The following is a 20468-nucleotide window of genomic DNA, read 5'->3' as shown; positions in this document are numbered from 1 at the left end:
CTCATCTTTGTACCTGGCAAATATAGCTTGATGTCGGCAGCAATTTCCCATTTGGAGCTCCTATCAATGGCGTCTTCGCGAGTTGTCCTCCCCCACACTATCCACACTATCCACATGCCGACAACGTGGATTTCTTCTTAAGTTACTACCAGGTACATACTCTGTTCCTCCTCATCCTCCACTTAGCTACTCACCGACTCCTTGGGTCTCATAACCCGTGCCAGAGACAAACCGCAAGCTGCGTCACAAGGCATCCCGGATCTTCTTGTCCATCTTACTCGACTTCGAATACATCCATACGCTGGTCAAGCGCGCACAGCAACACCAGCGTATATGACTAATAACTGACATGCGTCATGTGCTCGATCTGACTTGAATCGTATTCTCTGTGGAGGAAACCCGAGCTGTAGCTTCCAGCCTATCACACTCTCTTTGCTTGCCTAACTACGATTTTTTGCTGCTCGCTTCAGCCGCACAAATTTCTGCCTGTTTTTTACAGTCGCAAGGAAATAGTGTGTTATTGAACCAAAGGTTGAATAACCATGGTGGAAGGCAGCGACCCGGACCTGCGATGAACCATCAGTATCAGCTGCTGGACTGAAAAAAACCGATAAGCAGTCAAGGTGGCCTTGCTCAGGCTCAACAGCACCCAGCCAGCGAGAACAGCTGGAAAGGCTGTCGCTACCACCCAGACGTTGCCAGTTGCCACTACGACAGGCTGACCACTGCACACGTTCAAAGCACACGAGCATAACAATACTGGGTGCCGTTTCACGGGGGTACCACAAACCTGAATCAAAATGGCCACAAAGACCGACTTCTCAACCCCGGACATCCCCATGTCCGAAGCGACATTCTACTGCTCAGCATGTACACGCATCAACGCGCCAGCTTCACTTGTCTTCCGAACTCTACGTAACACCGAGACGTGGAAAGACTGGAACCGCTGGATCCCTCGTGTCACGATTACCTATCAGCCCGACGAAGAAGACGACGCCACACTGGCCGAGGTTGAGGAACTCGTACGCAACACCTCTATAGCCGTCAGCTACGACTCCGAAATCACCGACGGTGCCGCCATACCCTCCCAACAAGCCTCCAGACGAGGTAGCATGGCGCGCGACGTCATCGAGGAGTCCCAAGATCAAGATGGGCAAGGCAGGAGGAGCTCCCAGGGCCACCTCTTACCACCGGTGACTCGCCAACGACTCGCCAGCAACGCAAGCAGACGTATGTCGGAGCAGTCGAATCGTATGAGCTCAGAAGCCGCTCGCCCCGGTTCGACAAATGGACTATCCGGCGCCCAAAAATACCAAGCCGCACAAGAAGCGCGCAAAGCATCTCTAGCAGCCGGCGAGACTCCTCCGCCAACCAACAACGCCATCATGCTCGAAGCTCCCAACAACCCATCCATTCTCATGCCCGCACCACCCAACACCGCGTCCACCGCACTCGCCGTCTCACACAACAAGGACGCCTCCCGACGCAAGAGCTCGTCTCACCGCCGCCAACTGAACATCAACGCCCTATATGGCGAACCGAGCGTGCGTATCCAAGTCGGCACGAAGATGACGTTCCACGTGAAGATGAAGCTCCCCAAAAGCCAGGAGATGCGCCAGATGAACTTTGTGGTCAGCGAGGTGTCGCGGCCAGACGATCCATCCGACGATCCTACGCCGGGCGACATTGCCCGCACACAGACGCACACGGTCTCCAAGTCCGGCGTGTATAGACTGGTCTGGGCCGTGGAGAACGCGTATAACCCGCCGAAAGCGTTTCCGAAATTCCTCCTGCAGGCGCAGCGGGTGCACGAGATCAGGCCGATTGTCAGCGGCGACGGGTCGGAGATGTGTGAGTACTGGGACTGGGAAGCGCAACGAGGTCTGCTGGCCAAGAAGGTCAAGAAGGATTATGCAAAGTATATTGAGGAACGGATGGTCGAATGGGGAAAGCGGCTCGGTGACTTTTGCGAGAGTATGGGAGGGGCGGTGGAGAGGAGAGATTTCAGTGTGAATTGACATTTAGGGGACTAAAGTACAGCGACGGCGACGGCGAGGATGAAGGCGTGGCAGAGTTGGTGGGTGAGGAAGCGTTTTTACAAAGCCCGGTATACCAATCTAGGCGAGGGATAACGACGGGAAAGGCGATGTCAACAGGAGAGGATGAAAGTTGTCATATGCCAATCTAATGACTTTGAATATGATGATGCAACGGACAACTTTGTCAAAGTCTCAAATATCGTGTTCAATCGAATAGCATCATAATAATACAAGCGTTTCTGGCCATTCCTTTTCCTGGGCAGAGAAAGCCATCATGCCCATCGCTCCTATGGATGCCTGTCTATGTCTTCAATCAGACAGAACTCCGTGATCCAATGCTCAATAACGCATGCATTGCTATGCGAGAGCCAATACTTGTACATTCAGTCTCAATCTCAATCCCAACCTCAACCTCAACCTCATTTCCTGTGGTGATGGTGATAGTGCTGCCGTTTGGACTTCATGAATAATGAATAAAAAAGCCCCGGAAGAAATAAAACGAGAACAGGACTGTCGTGTTTGTGTTTATCCGTCCCTCCCATTCCATTCCACACCAAAACAAATATATCGAAGAGATGCGTCTCAATCGTAGGGTGGCTATCTGTTAATTTCCGAACCGGGATGTATCGCACCAAAGAAGTCCTGCCTCATACTGGCAGGTGGTGGCCGCCGTGTTGTATACATGCCAGACCTTGGTCCCTGGCTGCGTCTACAACGACCGAATATCATTGAGTTAGCTCATCGACTGTTCTCAAGACGCCGACTTGCTTCATTTTCAAGTCCGTCCAACGTCAATTCCACGGCATCGGCTCCCCACGCTTCACCCTCTCCACAATATCCAGCCAGGCCAACGCACTCACCCGACCCATGTCCTTCTTCAGCACGGCTTTTTCCAACACCCTCTCCACAACCCCGTGCCGCGGCACCCTGCTCCCCCGATCGCCCGAACGCACGTGCTCCAGAACCTGCCAGCCCTGCGTGGCCATGGCCTGCCTCTGGAACACAGTGCCAGTGTACACCAGCAAATCTCCCGTCGCGGCAACCAACAACGTCACCGCGAGACTGAACACGTCGCTCGCGGCCGTCGCTCTCGAGTTCGGGTTGCGCAGGAATTTCGACGACAAGAGTTCCGGCGCCGTATACTCTCTCGTCATAGCCGCCAGCGTGTTGGGCGTCACCTCATCCACGTGCATCCTCTGCGCGCTCGAGAAATCCGCCAACACCGGCATGAATTCGACCACCTCCCCGGAGGACGCTGAGTGGACCACGTTGGAGAGCAGTATGTTAGCGGGTTTGATGTCCCCGTGCACCACGCCGGCGATGTTGTGCAGCCATGCGAGCGCCGAGACCAATTGGTTGGCGAGCGTCAGCCACGCGTCGACGCTCCCAATCACGGGCTCGCGCATGGTGCCGATGCCGAAATTCTGGGACGATCGATATGACCGTTTGCACAGATGCGCTTCTAGACTGCAGGGGAGGCCGTCGAGCACGAGAGTCGCCTGGTCAGGGTCGCCTCTGGCGGTGCCGTGGAAGCCGACGACATACTTTTCCGAGAAAGGAACTGTGCGGATATAAGCCAGAATTTTGGCCTCGGAGTGCAAGATCGCGGTGGCGTCGCGTCGGGTGGGCTTTTTGACGGCGACCAGGGGGGGCATGCTCGTCGTGGGTGGTGATGGTGGTGTACATGAGGTGTCCGCGGTGGCATCGGTTCGGGCGTGCGTGGTGGCTTTGTACACGATGGACCAAGCACCGGTGCCGTAAGTGTCGTCGCGGTCGTAGTCGTCTTTAACGATTTCCACGTCGAAGGGGCATTCGAAGACGGACGGACTTGCCGGTGTCGGTGATTCGCCGGGTGTCTCAGGCTGCTCTGCCATTCTCTGTGGTTGTGGTGGTTTGCGGGACTCCGCGACAGTGGCGATGTCCGGTGACGAGTTACTTTGCCATGGTGAAGTTGGGGGAGTCAGGATCGAGGCTGGATACTGGACAGGCTGAGGTTTCGAGGTCTTGTTCGATGTCGTGGTGGGCGTGATTGGTGTGGTGGGAGGGGTGCTCAAAGTGCGGTTCAGCAGTGACGAAGGGCGACGAGGAGTCGCCATGTCGACGAGAAAGGCCATTCGTCTCGGATCGTTCTTACTATTCGGGTTTGAAGTCGTGGTTTCCTTCGTGCTTGCGCTTGGATTTTGAGTCTTGAGTCTCGTAGAGGCGGTTGCGCTTCGCTTTGCTTTGCTTTGCTTTGCTTTTGCTTTTCTTTCCAGCCAGCGGTCTCACTGTCATAGAAAGGCGTCGATGAATGTTGAGGTTGATCGTCTGAGGGTGCGTGCTTGAAGAAAAGCCAAAGCCATACTGATGAAGAGAAATGACTCAAGTCCAGACTGTGGGTTCTAACATGGCAATTCCATGGATTTGGTTCAAGAGCTCAGGCCTCACCGGTCGCGCAATCAACTGGGGACCTTGGGTTCCGGAATGGGGCCTTTCGAGAAGCTGATCTGCTACCCGTCGATAGTCCCTCCGGCAGGCAAGAGGTTTGGGTGTAGAAAAGTGCTGCGATATCGCGCAAAAACGTGGTCGCTCGGTCCAAGTGAAACACGGTGCACGGACGTGGAAGAGGCTCTGGGTTGATGTAACGCGGAGGATCCGAATCGGGGTCGAGGATCGAGCAGGAATTTGGAAGGGAGACACGTAGGGTATGAGAATGGTCGAGGAGGTTGGGGACGCGGCAAAAGGTTTCTTAAAGACTACAGGTCGTTACCCGTAAATGGCTGGCGTGTTAATCAAAGGAGTGACAGGCGACAGCCAGGAGTAAGAAATGACGAGACAATCACGAGTAACAAGATGGCAGAGACAATTTTCTCTACCACAGCTGCGAGTAGCCCTCCCCATGACATCAACTCCCTTGGTTACGACCTTGCAGAAGCTTCGAAGTCGCTTATCAAGTTCCCAGAGATGCTGCCCACCACCATCCACTCTCTCACTCGCTAACGGGCCGGTCACGTCGGACGATTGGATCGAGAAGAAGCGCGCAAAAATGGAACGTGGGGCGAACAGGAATGCGATTGGATCACGATTGGTTGTACGGAGGCACTGAGGATTCTTCAATGGAGTACGAGACAGACTCCGGAGGTCTGAGCGTCGACACGAATCAAAGCCACGAAAAAGCAATTGTCACGCTCACACGGTCACGGACCTTTCAGCTGCAGGGGGTGCAGTATTGTGTAGGTACAAGGATGTGTGAAGGGTGAAGTCCAGGAATTGATCGAGGACGAGACCGAGAACTAGAATGCTGTGGTGGCCACATTTATAACAGAAGAGAGTGCGAGAGTCCCATGTTCGCGGATAATACTCGTATTGGATCAGTATCAGTTCCAAAAAGCGGGTTAGATGTGAGCATTCTCCTTCATCTCTGCTCCTTGTATAGAGGTCTTGCCATCAACATTACACTTGTAGCACAGGCACAACACCAGTCCACTCACCCCGTGTTCGTGCTTCCCAATACCCTTCTTTGCCTGTCTTCAGCTTCCAAACAACCTCGTCATCCAGTTCGACTTTGGAAAACCACCTGGCTTTCCACTCGTCGCCATTGCCCTCGATCTCTCTTCGTCGGGCTCGCTGCCCTTCTTCGAGCCGATTCTTCAGTGTCTCTGCGCCGTCATGATCGCCCCGTTCCAGCGCCTGTTGATCTGGTCGAAGTCGACTATCCGTAGGTGGTAGCTTCCCATGCTCGAGCTCAGTGATTTCATTGAGTTGGACTGCAAACAAGGTCATTCCATAATGTTTGGGTGCTTCGTCGACAAGTGGTCCCACAGACCAGATGGTCGAGCGACCGATTTTCCCGGGCTCTTTAAGCTGGAGCGCATTAGTCCAGGTACCGTTGAGTCCAATAGCCAAGTCTTGTCCGTTGGCGTCGAACGTCTGCACTTCAACTTCCTCGCTCCGGCCCGAAAACATACCCTTGGCTTTGAAGGATACGACAGCCTTGTGCCCAGAGCTCTCGTTGAAGATCGTCATAGTACCAACGGGCTCCACATATTTCTCTCCAGCGATGATGTTTCGCAGGAAACATGTCGCTGCAGACCAACTGTAGCTCTCACCCGTACTATGGAGGACTAATCGCGCTTTGCCTTCCGTGATGATCTCAGACGATTTGCCCCAGAATTTCTGCGACGGTAAGGGAGATTGAGTAAACGTCCATTGACTCGACTCTGCATGGATCGCGAGCTGAACTGGACGATGTGACACCTTCTCGCCAATGAATCGGAACCCCCTGTCTTCCCGAATAAGCTCATACGTCTCCCCGAGCATTGGATTGAATGGCTTCCGAATCGATCGCTCCTTAACTCGTGCATTGGACAGGGATGACACTGCAAAGGCCGTGACATACATCAACCGTTCGAAGACGTCGTGGCTCTTGTCCGCACTGTCGAGCAACGGTGAATACTCCAGCTGTTCAGCCGCCCGCTGAAGCAGCGACAGAGGCTCATTCGCAGACACCGGCATGGAGATTGTGGACAAATCTTTGCCCACATTTTTTCGGAGAAAGCCAATCAGACTGGGGGGCATGATGGTCGGAGGAGCAATTTGATTTCGTCGCGGAATGGGACCCAGTGGTAACGGCGTCAAGGACTTGGAGCGTGGAGGGAGAAATGTCGAAACACTCCCAGATCGCCTTTTCGCCACGTCCAGCGAATCCTCCCCAATGTCACTGCTTGTTACCGAGTCTTCATCTTCACCCGTACCTTCATCCGTACCTTCATGATCTGTATCAGAGTGAATGTCCCAGACGCGAGACGTGTCTTCGGCGTCAAAGTACTCTTGCGACTCGACCGACTGCATGCTTAGCCGAGACACTGTAGATTTCGGAGGGGTTGTTCTTCGGATTTTGCTCTCCGATATGAGGATAGCGAATTCGCCAACTACGGAATCCAGATCATGCAGCACGGCTTTGCAGTGATCATGCATGCTTTCCTCGTGACGAAGATGTGGCCTATTCTGTCCGTCCGGCGGCACTTGGGGGACTGGTATGCCGTTTCTTAGGAGTGGTTCGACGCCAGGAACGGGAACAGCTAATTGAGCAGAAACACTGCGCTTGAAGATGTTCGTCTGACTATTATTCGTACTGGGTTTCCTCTTCCAAAAAGGTCGCTTATCGTCTTGCTTGAAATAGTCGTCCATGGGAGCCTCGGTAGGCGTGGAACCTGGCGAAGTCGAGCCCAACCTGGGCGATGGGGGAGGTAGTCCTTGAGCTAGGGTATCTAGACAGAGTCTACGCACAGCATCGCGTGTACCTGATATTCTGCTCAAGAGAGTCTCCAATCTCGCCCATTCTTGGCCGTCAAAAACGCTGGCTCCGTCGCTTCTGGCGTCCTTGGCAATGTCAATTTGTGAGTTCTCGCCTGGCGGGTGAGAATGCAGCATGAGTCGCGCCGCTGTCTCCAATGCGTTCTTCCAAGCCTGAAAGTCCGCTTCGTTGCTGGCCTTCAGGTGCCAAATCTCAGCTCCGGAATCAATTGTGATTTCTCGCGATTTGGTGTTGGCCGTGATGGCCGCGAGGGACAGTGGGATGGCGCCTCGAAGCGCAGATGAGTTCCGGTCGCGATAGTAAGACAGTGTCGAGGACGTATAGTCTAGGCAGAAGAACCTCCTAGCATAGCCTTGGTGCTTCTTACGCCTGCGCTTCTGGAGGACTCCGGTGTGGATCGACGGCGAATCCAATCGTAGTCCTTCCGAGACAGGCGCAATGCTGCCTGCAATTGAGTGGTTGATCGACGCTTGTCGAAGCGAGTCCACCGACTCCTTGTCTTTGGCCTTCAGCTTGGGGCTTCTTTTGAACAATGGCGCAGACGAAGAGGCTATGGCCATTGCAGTTGCCATTGACTGGCCTTGTTGCGGCTGAGCACCAAATTGGATTTGGGACTGGCATGCTGTCGGATAAGTGAGCAGGAACACGGTAGCTGTCTTGGAGATGCTCTTCGAGAACGTGTTATCAAAGACCAGCGCATAGTTTCCGGCTTCTCCCAAGCGCACGTCGTGCCTACCATGGCTGACCCTGTCAGCTTCACACTTGCCCACCCATTTGATCTGCTTGAGCCCAATCCCGGTGAGCTTCTCAATGGCGCTTGAGCCTGTCTCTGACTTGTCTTCGTCGACTGCGGAAGGATTTGGGGAGGGAGGAGCGAGGGAGGCAGAGGAGGAATGTAGGTTGGACAGCGGTCCGGGGTGTTTGAATAAGCCAAAGTTGATGGATTTCTTGTGAGGTAGGATAGTCCACGAGATGGTGTGTTCTTGCTTCACGTTAATCCAGCGTACGAGGTAGTTCTGTGTAGACTGGCGTCAGCGCAAGTCGTCCCATGCGTTCAAACCACGGCGAAATCAGCGCACCCGAGAGTGAACCTCAATCTGTTCAAGTCCGGCCATTCTGACCTACGACAATATCAGGGCTTCCCGGGCATTCTTAGAGAGAGAAGCAGCAACGAAGAAAGGTGTAGAGGCGCGTCGCTGGTACTCGGAGGACGAGGGGAGCTTCCAAGATAATTTGTTCCCAGGCTGCCCGGATTTCTGCAGAATCCAAGTTAAGGAGACAAGGAGGTACGCACTATGCACACATTGGCAGTGGGTAGGATCGGTCGGAGGAGTGTACTAAACACGCCGAGAGGGCCACACGCAAAAGCATTTAAAGCACGGATGGTTTTATGAAACCGGCGGGCGAGGATTGGCATTCTGGCACCTGACATAATCTCCTGGTCTGCTCATCTCCTTGAGATTCAGCATTCCAGCTTTCTCTGGTGTTTGTCATGCTACCTGGGTATCCGACGGCCTGAGCAAGAATACTCCTGCAGAGAAAAAGCGCAATTTGTGCCACATGGTGAACGCCATTCCCGCCGCTCCTATCCATCATGCAAAATGCCTCAGTCGAGCTTCTCCAGGTTTGTCTATCTCGCGTCCACCGACAGTTTCTTCGCCCGCTTGTTGCGACCACCGGATTCTTCTTTGCTCTCCTTCCTGCGCTTGGTTCCTCGTGAGTTACCTCCTTTGGGGCGATAACCACCGTCATTATCTCTCTTGCGCTTTCCCCTTGCCGAGGCGCCCACGTCCATGGCAATCCCATCGTCATCATATAGATCTTGCTCCTGCTTGAGTGCTTCCTTGCTAGCAGACTTTCGCGCAGAGCTTCTTGATCCGGCTGGGCGGGGTGCCTTCTCAGTCGCCGGCTCATTGTCCTGTAGAAACACCTGTGGCTGATGCTTGCGAAGCCAGTTGTAGACCGAGACAGGATTCTTTAGCTGCATCTCTCGTTCTCGTTCGGTACTCCTTTCCGCAATTCGGGTTCCAAGACTGCTGGTAGCGTGCGCTCGAGGGTTGGTTGTAGTACCGTCGAGGAACGCATCCAGGGATTGTAGGTATTCTTCTTCGTGTCTTGTCGACAGGAAAGCCTCCGTGGCGCCTTGACCAGACGTCGCCTTCGACGTAGGATGAGGTAGCGATGCATCTGACAGTAACGAAGAGTATGAGCGCTGTGGAGCGAATGCTGAGGTTTTGAGTAGAGATGCTTCAATTTCTCTGTAGGTTCCCACGTCGATCTCTCCTGTTTGCAATTGATATCTTGCTTTCCGAAGTACCAGATGACCCTCCTCCTCGGTGTTCGCTTGGGTTGTGGGCTCATCTGATGAGTTGTGCTCGGAGGGAGACTGGAGATCGTAGCGTAGGCGTGAAGGGACTTGCGGGCATGAATTCAAGTCCACAAGCAGCTGAAGTAGTTGACTACAGGTTACGGTCAGCGTCGTAGGTACATTTTGCTGATGCTCCCTTACTCGGTCTGCTCTGCTAGTCGTTGAGATATGTCAAGAATTCTGTGCTCTTCTTTGAAGAGAGCGGTGCTTTCCCTCGTTTTCTCCTCAAACGTGACCATGATCTTGCGATACTTGCGTCTGCCGAAAGTCCGTCAGTAAAGAGCAAGAGCACATTCCATGTTGACTCGCAACTCACCTGTAAGACTTTCTAGACGCGACGGGATGGTCAGGAGGAGTTGTCTGTTCAGCCACAGGGGCTTCCGGAGGGTCTGACAAAGGCATATCTGGTATTTCTGAAGACATCACCGCGCGTTAAAGGTGCGAGGATACGTGTTGGAAGAATGCCACGAGGGTCTAAACTGATGAGGTCTATCCAAGCTGTTCTGATCAGGGCCGAGAAGAGTGACATGAATCCCTGCGAGCAATGGGTATTCTTCGGCATTTCAAAACACGGATTTGATTTCCGTCGATAAATTCTGGACTTTATCTCTGGAAGTAAAATTCGTGAAGCCATCGGCATTTTTGACAATCCCTATACAGCAGACCAACTCAGGGTATTCCTGATCAAACAACAACATCATGAGTGTGACTGAAACTGGAAGCGAGCAACAAGATACCAGAGGTCGTAAGCGCAATGTTGAAACCGCAGAAATCGAGATCGATGTAGACGCACCAGAGCCACCATCTAAGAAGTCTCTCCGCAAAGCCAAGCGGGCAAAGTCGACGGCGGCAGATGACTCCAAAGCAACTGAACGTGTCTTGGAGACATCTTCAGCGCAACCAAAGGCATCTCAGGAGAATCAAAATAGGTCTCCGTATGGGATATGGATTGGAAATCTGTCATTCACCACAACTCGAGACGACCTCGTCAAGTTTTTGACCGAACAATCACAGGGTTCTATTTCGGAAGAGCACATCACGAGGGTCAATTTGCCTCAAAACCCGCCGAAGCATGGGAAGGCCATGAACAAAGGCTTTAGCTACGTGGATTTCTCGACAGAAGAGTCACTCAATGCGGCGCTACAGCTGAGCGAAGGTCTTTTAGGCGGACGGCGAGTACTGATCAAGAATGCAAAAAGCTTCGAGGGAAGACCGGAGCAGAAAAAGGGCCAAGAGGAAACACAGACTAAGGCTCCAAGCAAGCGCATATTCGTCGGTAACCTCGAATTCGACACCACAGCCGAGGATTTAGAAGCGCATTTTGGAGTATGTGGCCCCATTATACATACCCATATGGCTACGTTCGAGGACAGTGGGAAATGCAAGGGCTATGCTTGGGTGGAATTCGAGCAGTTGACCTCTGCTCAGGCTGCGATGCGAGGCTGGGTGGAAGCAAACGGTCCTCACGACAGACGCTCCTCCGAATCGAGGTCGGCGAAACACAGGATATGGCTCGGCAAGATCAATGGCAGGAAGTTGAGGATGGAGTATGCTGAAGACAAAGCGACTCGCTATCAGAAGAGGTTCGGCAAGAATGCAAAGTCTCTTCAATCTGCCGCCGTCGAAGACGAATCGTTCGACGACCCGATCCAAGAAGTCAATGACAATTCCGAGCCGGTGCATAAAAAGCGTGAGGTCAAGAAGGCAAGCAGGAAGAAGGAGCCACATGGCAAATATACCGAGGACACAGTGCAAAGGTTGACCGGAGCCATTGTTGAGAGCAAAGGTCAACGAGTAGTGTTTGATTGAAGTCGAAAGCATCTCAAGTCTCATTTTGTCACATTAATACCCTGCGTCGGCAGCATACTCGTAGATGCATGGAGAAAGGTAATGGTCTATGAAGCACGAGATATGAATAGTGGTGGTGCTATGGTCATGATGTTCGAACCTGCTACTTTTTGGCTAAGGTAGAAGTCGTTTAGCGTGACCGCGTGACGCAAAATCTGGGGCATTTCTAAATGGGCGAATCCTTCGAGACTCGATTCAACCGAATGCTGTCGAAAAGCCCGCTGCTGCTGTATGCAAGGGCACCTATCTGCCTGCTTTTTTGATTATCAACTATTGCTACTCAGCTGGACAGACTGCAGTTACTTGGTCTCCTTTTCTTTTTCCCTCCAAGATGTGCCAATAGTTTGATTTTCTGCACATCACCTTACACTTTCGAATCGGGACTCAAGTCGTCGACCATCAACAATGATCAAAGCCTGTGTCGTCTGAATTGCTGTGCGCTTGGCTTGCAACCCGTTTTGTTCGGCTCCTACGCACCCCCCCTGCTCCACGAAGCTATGCCTGCGCCCGGAAGAAAAGACCTACTGTCTCGCAGACGGCGACGACCAGTTGAGGGAGAGGATGAGGAATCAGTTGCAGGAGACTTTGACGACTCTATGAGTGAAGGCTCTTCTGTAAGCGATGGAGATGACGAGGCGGAAGTCGAAGGGAGTGGTTCCAGTGATGATGAGCATGGGCCTGCAAAGCACACAAGCACGAAGGGAAGAGGTACTACTGAATCAGCCACCCAAGAGATAGTCCCTGCGACCCCCGAAGAAGCTTCCACGGCGAACGGCGCCTTCACAACCACTGCTGAGACACACGCCATGTTACACGGGGTAAGCCGAGGTCAACGACCCGAAGAGACGGAAGAAATTCACTTCGATGATCTAAGTACTGTGGGAGGGTCAGCCACGGACACAGAAGTTGCTATTCCCCGAGCACCTCGACACGAGACACCGGCGGAGCGGAGCCTGAGGGAGCACCAAGAATACATCAGTCAACGGAATGTAGACCCTGCGTTTGTGCCCAACAGAGGTAAATTCTTCCTGCATGATGACCGCAATTCGTCATCGAATGGAGCGACCGCCAGACCGTTCGTACTTGGCCGGGGCCGGGCCCGAGGCCATGGTCCTGCCATGAATTCTGGGTACGTCTAACCATCAGCTGTACATTCAGGAGCTAATTGCTAGCAGAAGAGGGGTCGGCTTCAACGAACCCACAGAGAGGCCATGGGCTCATGATCTACATGAGGGCCATGAGAAGGGACAGAGCTCGGAGTTACCAAGGACACAACCGGTTGCTGAATCGCGCACAAGTCAAACTGAGAACCCTCGTGGGACGACAGCACCAAATAGGGTTTTCTCCTTTACGACTGTACTAGGAAATGTTGCCGTACAGATATCGTTTCCAGGTATGGAACATAAAAAGTCTGTTCCGAATGTGGTCAAGAAGCAACACACTCTACTCCCTCAGCACCGCCCGCCTTTGAGACGCGACAAACCGGTGCGTGTCTCCATTCCTGGTGAGCCACCCAGGTATATCTTTCCCAGCACTGAAAGATCATTCATCTTCATCCCCCGCGCCATGCGACCCAACAAACAAGCCTACTTCCGTGGCCGTGGTAGAGGAAGCTTCCACGGGAGCCGAAGACCAAGCATCTATGGCAGTGCATACACCCCAAGCATTGCCATGAGCCGGAAGTCTTCCTTCGGAGCATCCACCATGAGGGATGGCATCAGGTCTCCTGCAGAATCGGTCATGTCTCGTGCAACTGGTCCTGGTATGGACCCTACTCGGCCTATTGTGCGAATGCCCTCGGGAGTTCCTACGCCTTCTATTTCGAGGACTGGATTTCCGATCGTGAATGGGCAGATGGGGGGCAATGTTCTTCCTGCAATTATTCAGACGCCTGCTTTCTACGGTAGCCACATCACTACCATACCCATGCATCAGCCCAGACCACAGAAAACTGTCTCAGTTGCAGACATTGAATCTCCTGCCTCTTTTCCAGTCAAGGCTCCTCTGCAGCAGCAAGAACAACCATTTCATCAACAAGTGCCGGCCCATATACCTTCGTCTTATGGCGAAGAAAAAGCCTCCCAGCCTGCCGAACAGATTTTGCCTGTGATGGCTGGAACAACACCACTTTCTCAAATCCCCGAGGGTGCAGTATTTGCGCAGGGCTTTCAGTCCTATCCTGTCATGGGTGGACCGGCCTTCTTCGGAGGGCCATATCAAAGTGGACCGGTCTTCTATCCAGGCATTGCTGATAGCAGCTCGTTTACTCTTCCTATGACCGGTCCTGGCCTAGCCCCAAGCTTCATACCGGGCTCACAGTCACATCCAGTCAACTACATGCATGCTCCAGGACGTATGGAAGGTAGCGTCCCTAACAACATGATGGCGCATGAATCGAACGGTATGGTCTACTATTACAACCCGCCAGCGTTCACACCGGATGCCCAAGGTGGAGCCCAGCAATATCCGCTTACGAACGGCAATGTCATGACGATGCCGAATGGACCTCCCTCTCAACCTTTTTACTACTCTGGAGTACCTAATGGAATGTACTATCCGGCGCAGACAGGTTGATCTCGACTGCCGGCTACACTCTTTTCAACAAATTTTGACCTGGATTTGATTAGCGGGATGTGGAGTTACTTTGGCATTTTGCGGGCCAGCGGGTTTATCTGAGGCGGACCGGATGTAAAAAGTGTCGACTTCGTTTCATCTGTTGCTACTCATCATGGCGAAACCTTTCATATTGTCATTCGTGTACAGTATTTATTGTTGACTCAAAAAGAGATTTGTCGAAGGTGGGCATGCTCCCAGGGCAATGCGGCTGGAGAAAGGCAAACGTGGAGTTTGAGGCAACAACCACAAGTACAAGGCTGATTGACGGATCACATAATGATTGGCGTACCCTGGTCTGTTTCAATGTATGGTTTGCAGCTGTATCGACCGGTCAAGCAAGGAGCAAATGTCGAGGAGCGACTCCTTAAGGTCCAATTATGACAAAAATCAATAAGTCCGCACGCATGAATTCTATAGACTGGAGTACACCGCCATCATCTGTCCTCTGCAAAAGGATAGAGCGTGCCGTGGACCGGTGAGCGATTCGATACGAGCGACAATACCCGGGTGTTCTCGTCGCCACGATTGCATTGGGTGGCATGGGTGCTGCCTTGCTCACGTGAAGCTTCACTTTGCCTTCCCCGCCCGCACGTCTTCACTGCGTTTTAAGTTAGGCTGCGGCCTGCCTGCCGTCATCTACCCTTCCTCTTCCTCACCCCGACCATCATCACGACCTCCCATCTCTTCCCCTTCACCTCTACCACTCTTTACCTGCTAGAAATCAAGCAGAAGTGTTGGGGGTGCCTCCAGTATCCATGCTGTTCCAATCCTGAAGTCTCTCATCGAATCTATCCTACTCTTTACCGCCTGCCCGCAGTTCGGTAGCCCAGCCTGCTCGACACCGCCTAACCCAGGTTCCTTATCTCCATCATGGCTACAACTCATCATCACGCCGGACCTGTTGGTCCTGACACGTTGATCACTGTCAAAGTTATCATCGATGGCACGAACAGACGATTCAAACTTGCTCTTCGGGATCTCGGTGCCAATACTCTCCCACAGAAGGTGCGTACGCAGTCGTTTGTCAGCCTCGGTCGTGCTCTTCATCCAGCAAGGCATGCGAGGTCGATCTCACGTCCGACATAAGCTAATCTGATTCTCTAGCTTCGCTTCCTGCTTGCCATCCCTGATGAACACGAGGTCAAGTTCGACCGATTCTCCGATTCCGCCGGAGCCTACGTTACCCTCGACAGCAACAATCCAGGTGTCTACAAACAATTGTATCGAGCGGCCAAGGCGAAACTCAAGCTGCGACTCAAGGCTACTGTGGTGAAGACTGCAAAGAAGGAGGCGAAGGAGGATAGCAAGCCTGAAACCAACACTTACTGGGCCGCACCTTCAGTCTCCCAAGCAGTGCCGAGGCACAGCTTCCTCGATACCGTCCTCTCTCAGCCTGCTGCAACACCCTTCAAGTCTCTTCAGAAGAACTTCCCATACTCTCCAACGACCTGTACTATCCCGGGGGCTTTTGACACTAGACCGTCTGGCATGGATCCAGTTCCTAATGCTCCTCGAGACTGTCACACCGATCTCTTCAGTCTCCCAACCCTCCCTTCCCTCAACGACTTTCCGTCAACTTCGTATTCTATTGACTGCAACCACTGTGGCAAGTCTGTGCCTGACGAGCACTACCACTGTGGAATTTGCGAGAACGGTGACTTCGATCTGTGCAAGAGCTGCGTCGATTCTGGTATCACATGTGACGGTGACGAGCATTGGCTGGTCAAGAGGCACATTCGCAATGGAGTCGTTATTCCAAGCGAGACAACTACCTTCCCAGCGAAGAAGTCGTCCAAGACTGTGACTATTTCGTCTGAAGAGCTGGCTACCCCGTTTAGCCCCGAACAAGACGATGGTGATCGCACCTGCAACTCTTGCGTCTGCCGTAAGTGCTCGAAGACAATTTACTTGGACCTCACTCACGATTGTTCAGAAATGCCGAAACGCGAATTTGTCACTTGCCAGAATTGCCCAGACTTCGACCTGTGCCTCTGCTGTTTCATGGACGACGAACATGGTCATCATCCTTCTCACACCTTTGAGCCACAGGGCAGTCCGGAGCATCTGCCTGAGCTTGAAGCTCTCTGTGCTCCAGGCCGCAATGTTCGTCACGATGCTATCTGCGATGGCTGCGACGAGGTGAGTCATAATTTGGCCGGAATAATAGGCTTTAGCGACTGACTTTTGTACAGAGCATCTTCGGCGTTCGTCACAAGTGCTTGTCATGCCCAGATTTTGACTTCTGCTCTACCTGTGTAGTTTCTGCTGGCGAGAAGCATACAGGCCATCGCTTTGCACCTATCTATGCTCCTCTTGAAAATGTGCGCGCCGTCAAGCAATACCATCGAGGTGTCTACTGTGACGGCCCTCTTTGCATCAACCAGAAGCGCTACATTGTAGGCGACCGATACAAGTGTACGGTGTGCCATGACACCGACTTCTGTGCCAGTTGCGAAGCTTCACCCAACAATGACCACAATGCAACTCATCCCTTGATCAAGTTCAAGACTCCAGTCGAACATGCCTCCATCACCACGGTACACGAGACAACGTTTGGAGAGCAGCTTGGACAGTTGGGAGACCGACCATTGGCCAAGCACGCCGCGACGGAAACCACACGTTCTACCTCTGCCAATGCTGCCACTCAAGTTCAGACTGTGGCCGAGGTAAAGCCTATCGAGAACACTGCCACTACAGAGGAGACTCCCAAGGCCAGTGATGTCCTCTCCGGCAAGACTACGGCTAATGAGCTGCAAGCGTGGTATGTCACCGACTTGACTCCAGATGGGACTCGTGTTGCACCCAGCCATCTCGTTATGCAATCCTGGACCCTGCGCAACCCGGGCCCTCAAACTTGGCCAGCCGGTTGTGCTGTCTACTACATTGGTGGAGATGACATGCGCAACCTGGATTCTCTTCACCCCTCCAGTGTGAGCACCATGACTTGTGCCAATCGTAGCAACGTGCTTGCAACCAGTCTGGAACCAGGAAAGACTGCGGTCTTTACGGTTTTGCTCAAGGCTCCTGCTCGTGAAGGACGAGCTATCTCTTACTGGCGTCTCAAAACTCCCGAAGGACTTCCATTTGGTCACAAGCTCTGGGTCGACATTGAAGTTCAGTCTACTCCTGTTGAGTTGCCAATTCGCTCTGCTCCTACACCTACTATTCCTTCCACTGTTGAGATCAAGACGGGGCCACAACAAGAACCAGGAGACAGCTCGCAGAGCAGCTCCACTATGATCTTTCCCAAGCTTGAAAAAGAGTCTCCAGTCTCGAGCATCCACGATGTTAGCGAGACACATGCCGAAGCACCTGTTCCTACAATGGAGCCCACCACAAAGACTGACGGACAAGAGCTGCTCGAGGATGTGGAAAGCCTCGAACTCGAAGAATCTGACAGTGATGAAGCCGGCTTCTTGACAGATGAGGAGTACGACATCCTTGATGCAAGTGACGAGGATTATTTGGAAGCACAAACAGAGGCCAGCAAGTAAAAGTTCCAACCTTGATCGACCACTGGCGCAAATGTAAGGAACATCAGTGTGGCTACACTGCAGCAGTTTTGGCAACATGGCTCGCGATGCCAGAATCATCAGAATGAAACCAAGCAAACGACAATGACATGGAGCAGGGCGAGCGTGCTTTTGGGTCGGGATCGGGATGGAATAGGGGCGTGCTAGGGACATGGAATGCCTTTCTCCTTTTATTGTTGGACTTGACATATCACTGACACGCTATCTTGCTCCGTTGATCAATAACAGCATGAAACCTATGCTTTCATTCTTAGTAGACAAGAGTACTGGCGACTTCGTAGTCGGTATTAACGGGAGCCTAGTGAGCCTTTGGTGTGCGTGGAATTTGCTTCCTGTCATTCGAGACTGTGGTGGTGTGATTGGAGTAGAATTGGGGATCATCGAGGGAGGCTTGTCGTCATAGAACCGGGCATGATCTGGGGGCGCTCAAACGGAGGTCATCCTCCAGGTTTTTGGGTCATGATGGGTCTGACTCAGTTGGTCTTGGTGGTGACGAATAGGCGGGCGATGCTTGAAGGCATGTGCTGGCCACCACCAAATTCCGGGGACTCTTGGTTGAGGACCTACGAATATAATTCCGCATGTCCTCACCGCCCTCCCCGTGCCATTCAGTCTTATTGAGGACCTACTATTGTGCAGTGCCTGTTTCTGCCTACTTGCCTTTCTCTTCGCCAGCTATTTAAACCCGAGCGAAGCTGTCCTTCCTTATGGAAATTCTACGACTTCCACCTCATCATCTATCGTATCGCGCCTCGCTACCCAAAGGGTGACAGAACTCAGCGGCATTCTCTGCCTGCATCCATCAGGCAGACTCAACATTTAGACTTTTTTCTGCGTTTATCCATTTTCTATCGCCAGAAGTAGAGATACACATCACACCATGCACGAAGATCTGCGAAGACGCGCTCTGGAGAGTGGCAAGACGGTGTCGGGCAAAGCTAGATCGAAGCAATCGTCGCGCGAAAGTTCCAAGGCCAATTCGGCTGCAAACTCGCGAGCCGCATCCCGTGTGGCCAGTCGAGACGTGTCGGACGATGAAGATGATGGCAACGGCAATCTCAGCGATGAAACCACCCAAAGGCGAGTTGCAGCCTGATCCCCTGACCGCTTCTGACGTGACTGACTGGATTCCCTTCATAGCATCAACTCGATTGACGCCCTTCTCGAAAGCGATGACTTCAATGAACAAACCACGGATGTCATGCGATCACAAGTGACCGACGCAATCGATCATCTGTTGGAGCGAAAGGGCAGCAGCAACAAGAGCCGGGAAGCGAACCTGACCACATACGTACGATGCTTGACTTGTCACTACCTCGCCGAAGTCCTCTACGGGCGAGTGCCTGAGGTGTTGAATGCGTTGGAGCGGAGCATCAAGGCAGAGTCCAGCGAAACCGAAACCACGCTCGCCCTTCGAGCAGCTGCTCTTACTGCCATCACGTTTGAGCACGAGCGAGTCTATGAGACGGTGGCCCCGGTATTGAAGCGAAGCATCTCCGACTCGCAATCCATGCCGATCAAAGCTGCGGCCATCCACTCGTTAGGGATTTGCCTGTCATTTGGAGGGGCTGGGGAGGACGAAATCGCACAGGTCATGACTTTTTTGCTTGAAATCGCATCCAGCGATGGAAGATTTATTGAAGCGGATGACAGTCCTGAAGTTGTGGCAGCAGCAATGAATACGTACGCATTTCTAGCGACGCAAGTGGAGGACCTCGAGCACGAATCGGAAGATGCAGTGGCTGCATTCCTCGAGCAGCTGGACGCGCATGATGTACGAGTTCAAGTTGCCGCAGGCGAGGCTATTGCCCTGCTCTTTGAGAAGAGTTACACGCCGCGAGAAGACGATGAATCCAGCTCGGATGAAGACGAAGAGACGACATCATCGGATGGGGAGCCTGATACATCCGGTCTGGTCAAACGATACAACGCGTACCACAACCCTCGCGAAGTTCTGGAGCATGTCAAGGCACTGGCATCGCTAAGCACCAAATCCATGAACCGACGGGACAAGAAGTTACTTCACCAAACGTTTGCGTGCGTGGTGTCGACTGTGGAGAACCCGAAACTGGGCTTGCAGACCAACAATGCGTCGAAAATGGTGGTTCGTGTGCATCGCGAAGGAGAGATGAGAGTGGACAAATGGTGGAAGTTGATGCGGCTGAATGCAATTCGAAGACTCTTGGGAGGCGGGTTCGTCAATCACTACTTTGAAGGCAACAAACAAGTCCTCGATGCTTTGCCAATGATCATGCGGGCCACAGGAGAAGAGGGCATGCGTAGCCCCCGAAGAGGCATGGGTACAAAAGCGACCAAAGGACGGTATCGGGACAGTCGACGATTCATCTCGGGCGAACTGTTATCGCCATGATGGTCGGGGTGGGGGTGAAGGTGAAGGTGAGGGTGATGGTGCATGCTTGCTTCATATCAGATCATTTTGCATCGCCGTACGGAGTACACGTCCAAGATTTATTGATACGTTAGGTATCTCGATGCATTCATTCCAAGTTGGCAGAGACAGATACTTTAGATTACAATGTCATTATCCGTACTGGTACAGAGTACTGGCGGGTGCTCACTATCACACTAGAAGATGGCGTTGATGGCTAACCGGTTCGGCTCCGGAACAAATACCCGCCGAAATCGAGGTATTGTTTTTGGCGTTGACAAAATCACGTGGTGAGATGTAAAATTTCGTCAGTGGCTGATCGAGTACCGGAGCTAGACCTGCGCCTTACACGCCATAACCTTTACTACGTAGGTATCTT

At 52.7% G+C, this 20468-nt stretch overlaps 8 protein-coding genes across 8 annotated transcripts; 5 read left to right on the top strand and 3 right to left on the bottom strand.

Moving 5' to 3' along the window:
* Positions 1-189: 189 nt before the first annotated feature.
* Positions 190-2285, top strand: PV05_06793 (uncharacterized protein). Its single transcript, XM_013459563.1, has one exon. The coding sequence runs from the start codon at positions 801-803 to the stop codon at positions 2016-2018; it is 1218 nt and encodes a 405-aa protein (XP_013315017.1). The 5' UTR covers positions 190-800; the 3' UTR covers positions 2019-2285.
* PV05_06792 (uncharacterized protein) lies at positions 2223-4837 on the bottom strand. The gene has a single exon (XM_013459562.1). The coding sequence runs from the start codon at positions 4151-4153 to the stop codon at positions 2831-2833; it is 1323 nt and encodes a 440-aa protein (XP_013315016.1). The 5' UTR covers positions 4154-4837; the 3' UTR covers positions 2223-2830.
* A 381-nt stretch (positions 4838-5218) lies between these two features.
* PV05_06791 (uncharacterized protein) lies at positions 5219-8678 on the bottom strand. The gene is made up of 2 exons (XM_013459561.1): positions 8415-8678; positions 5219-8351 (listed from the first exon to the last, which is right to left on the bottom strand). The coding sequence occupies exons 1-2, from the start codon at positions 8448-8450 to the stop codon at positions 5472-5474; spliced, it is 2916 nt and encodes a 971-aa protein (XP_013315015.1). The 5' UTR covers positions 8451-8678; the 3' UTR covers positions 5219-5471.
* Positions 8679-8715: 37 nt separating this feature from the next.
* PV05_06790 (uncharacterized protein) lies at positions 8716-10191 on the bottom strand. Its single transcript, XM_013459560.1, has 3 exons — positions 10020-10191; positions 9845-9961; positions 8716-9794 (listed from the first exon to the last, which is right to left on the bottom strand). Exons 1-3 carry the CDS (start codon positions 10124-10126, stop codon positions 8966-8968), a joined length of 1053 nt encoding a protein of 350 aa, XP_013315014.1. The 5' UTR covers positions 10127-10191; the 3' UTR covers positions 8716-8965.
* A 148-nt stretch (positions 10192-10339) lies between these two features.
* PV05_06789 (uncharacterized protein) lies at positions 10340-11625 on the top strand. Its single transcript, XM_013459559.1, has one exon. The coding sequence runs from the start codon at positions 10403-10405 to the stop codon at positions 11510-11512; it is 1110 nt and encodes a 369-aa protein (XP_013315013.1). The 5' UTR covers positions 10340-10402; the 3' UTR covers positions 11513-11625.
* A 134-nt stretch (positions 11626-11759) lies between these two features.
* Positions 11760-14566, top strand: PV05_06788 (uncharacterized protein). Its single transcript, XM_013459558.1, has 2 exons — positions 11760-12680; positions 12727-14566. The coding sequence occupies exons 1-2, from the start codon at positions 12049-12051 to the stop codon at positions 14123-14125; spliced, it is 2031 nt and encodes a 676-aa protein (XP_013315012.1). The 5' UTR covers positions 11760-12048; the 3' UTR covers positions 14126-14566.
* Positions 14567-14814: 248 nt separating this feature from the next.
* PV05_06787 (uncharacterized protein) lies at positions 14815-18269 on the top strand. Its single transcript, XM_013459557.1, has 4 exons — positions 14815-15172; positions 15272-16052; positions 16101-16306; positions 16360-18269. The coding sequence occupies exons 1-4, from the start codon at positions 15038-15040 to the stop codon at positions 17659-17661; spliced, it is 2424 nt and encodes an 807-aa protein (XP_013315011.1). The 5' UTR covers positions 14815-15037; the 3' UTR covers positions 17662-18269.
* Position 18270: 1 nt separating this feature from the next.
* PV05_06786 (uncharacterized protein) lies at positions 18271-20292 on the top strand. The gene is made up of 2 exons (XM_013459556.1): positions 18271-18780; positions 18841-20292. The coding sequence occupies exons 1-2, from the start codon at positions 18581-18583 to the stop codon at positions 20069-20071; spliced, it is 1431 nt and encodes a 476-aa protein (XP_013315010.1). The 5' UTR covers positions 18271-18580; the 3' UTR covers positions 20072-20292.
* The last annotated feature ends 176 nt before the right edge of the window (positions 20293-20468 follow it).

Source organism: Exophiala xenobiotica (genome assembly GCF_000835505.1).
Source record: "Exophiala xenobiotica strain CBS 118157 unplaced genomic scaffold supercont1.4, whole genome shotgun sequence".
NCBI lineage: Eukaryota > Fungi > Ascomycota > Eurotiomycetes > Chaetothyriales > Herpotrichiellaceae > Exophiala > Exophiala xenobiotica.
The sequence above is the reverse complement of the archived record's forward strand: the minus strand, read 5'-3'. Positions and strand labels throughout refer to the sequence as shown.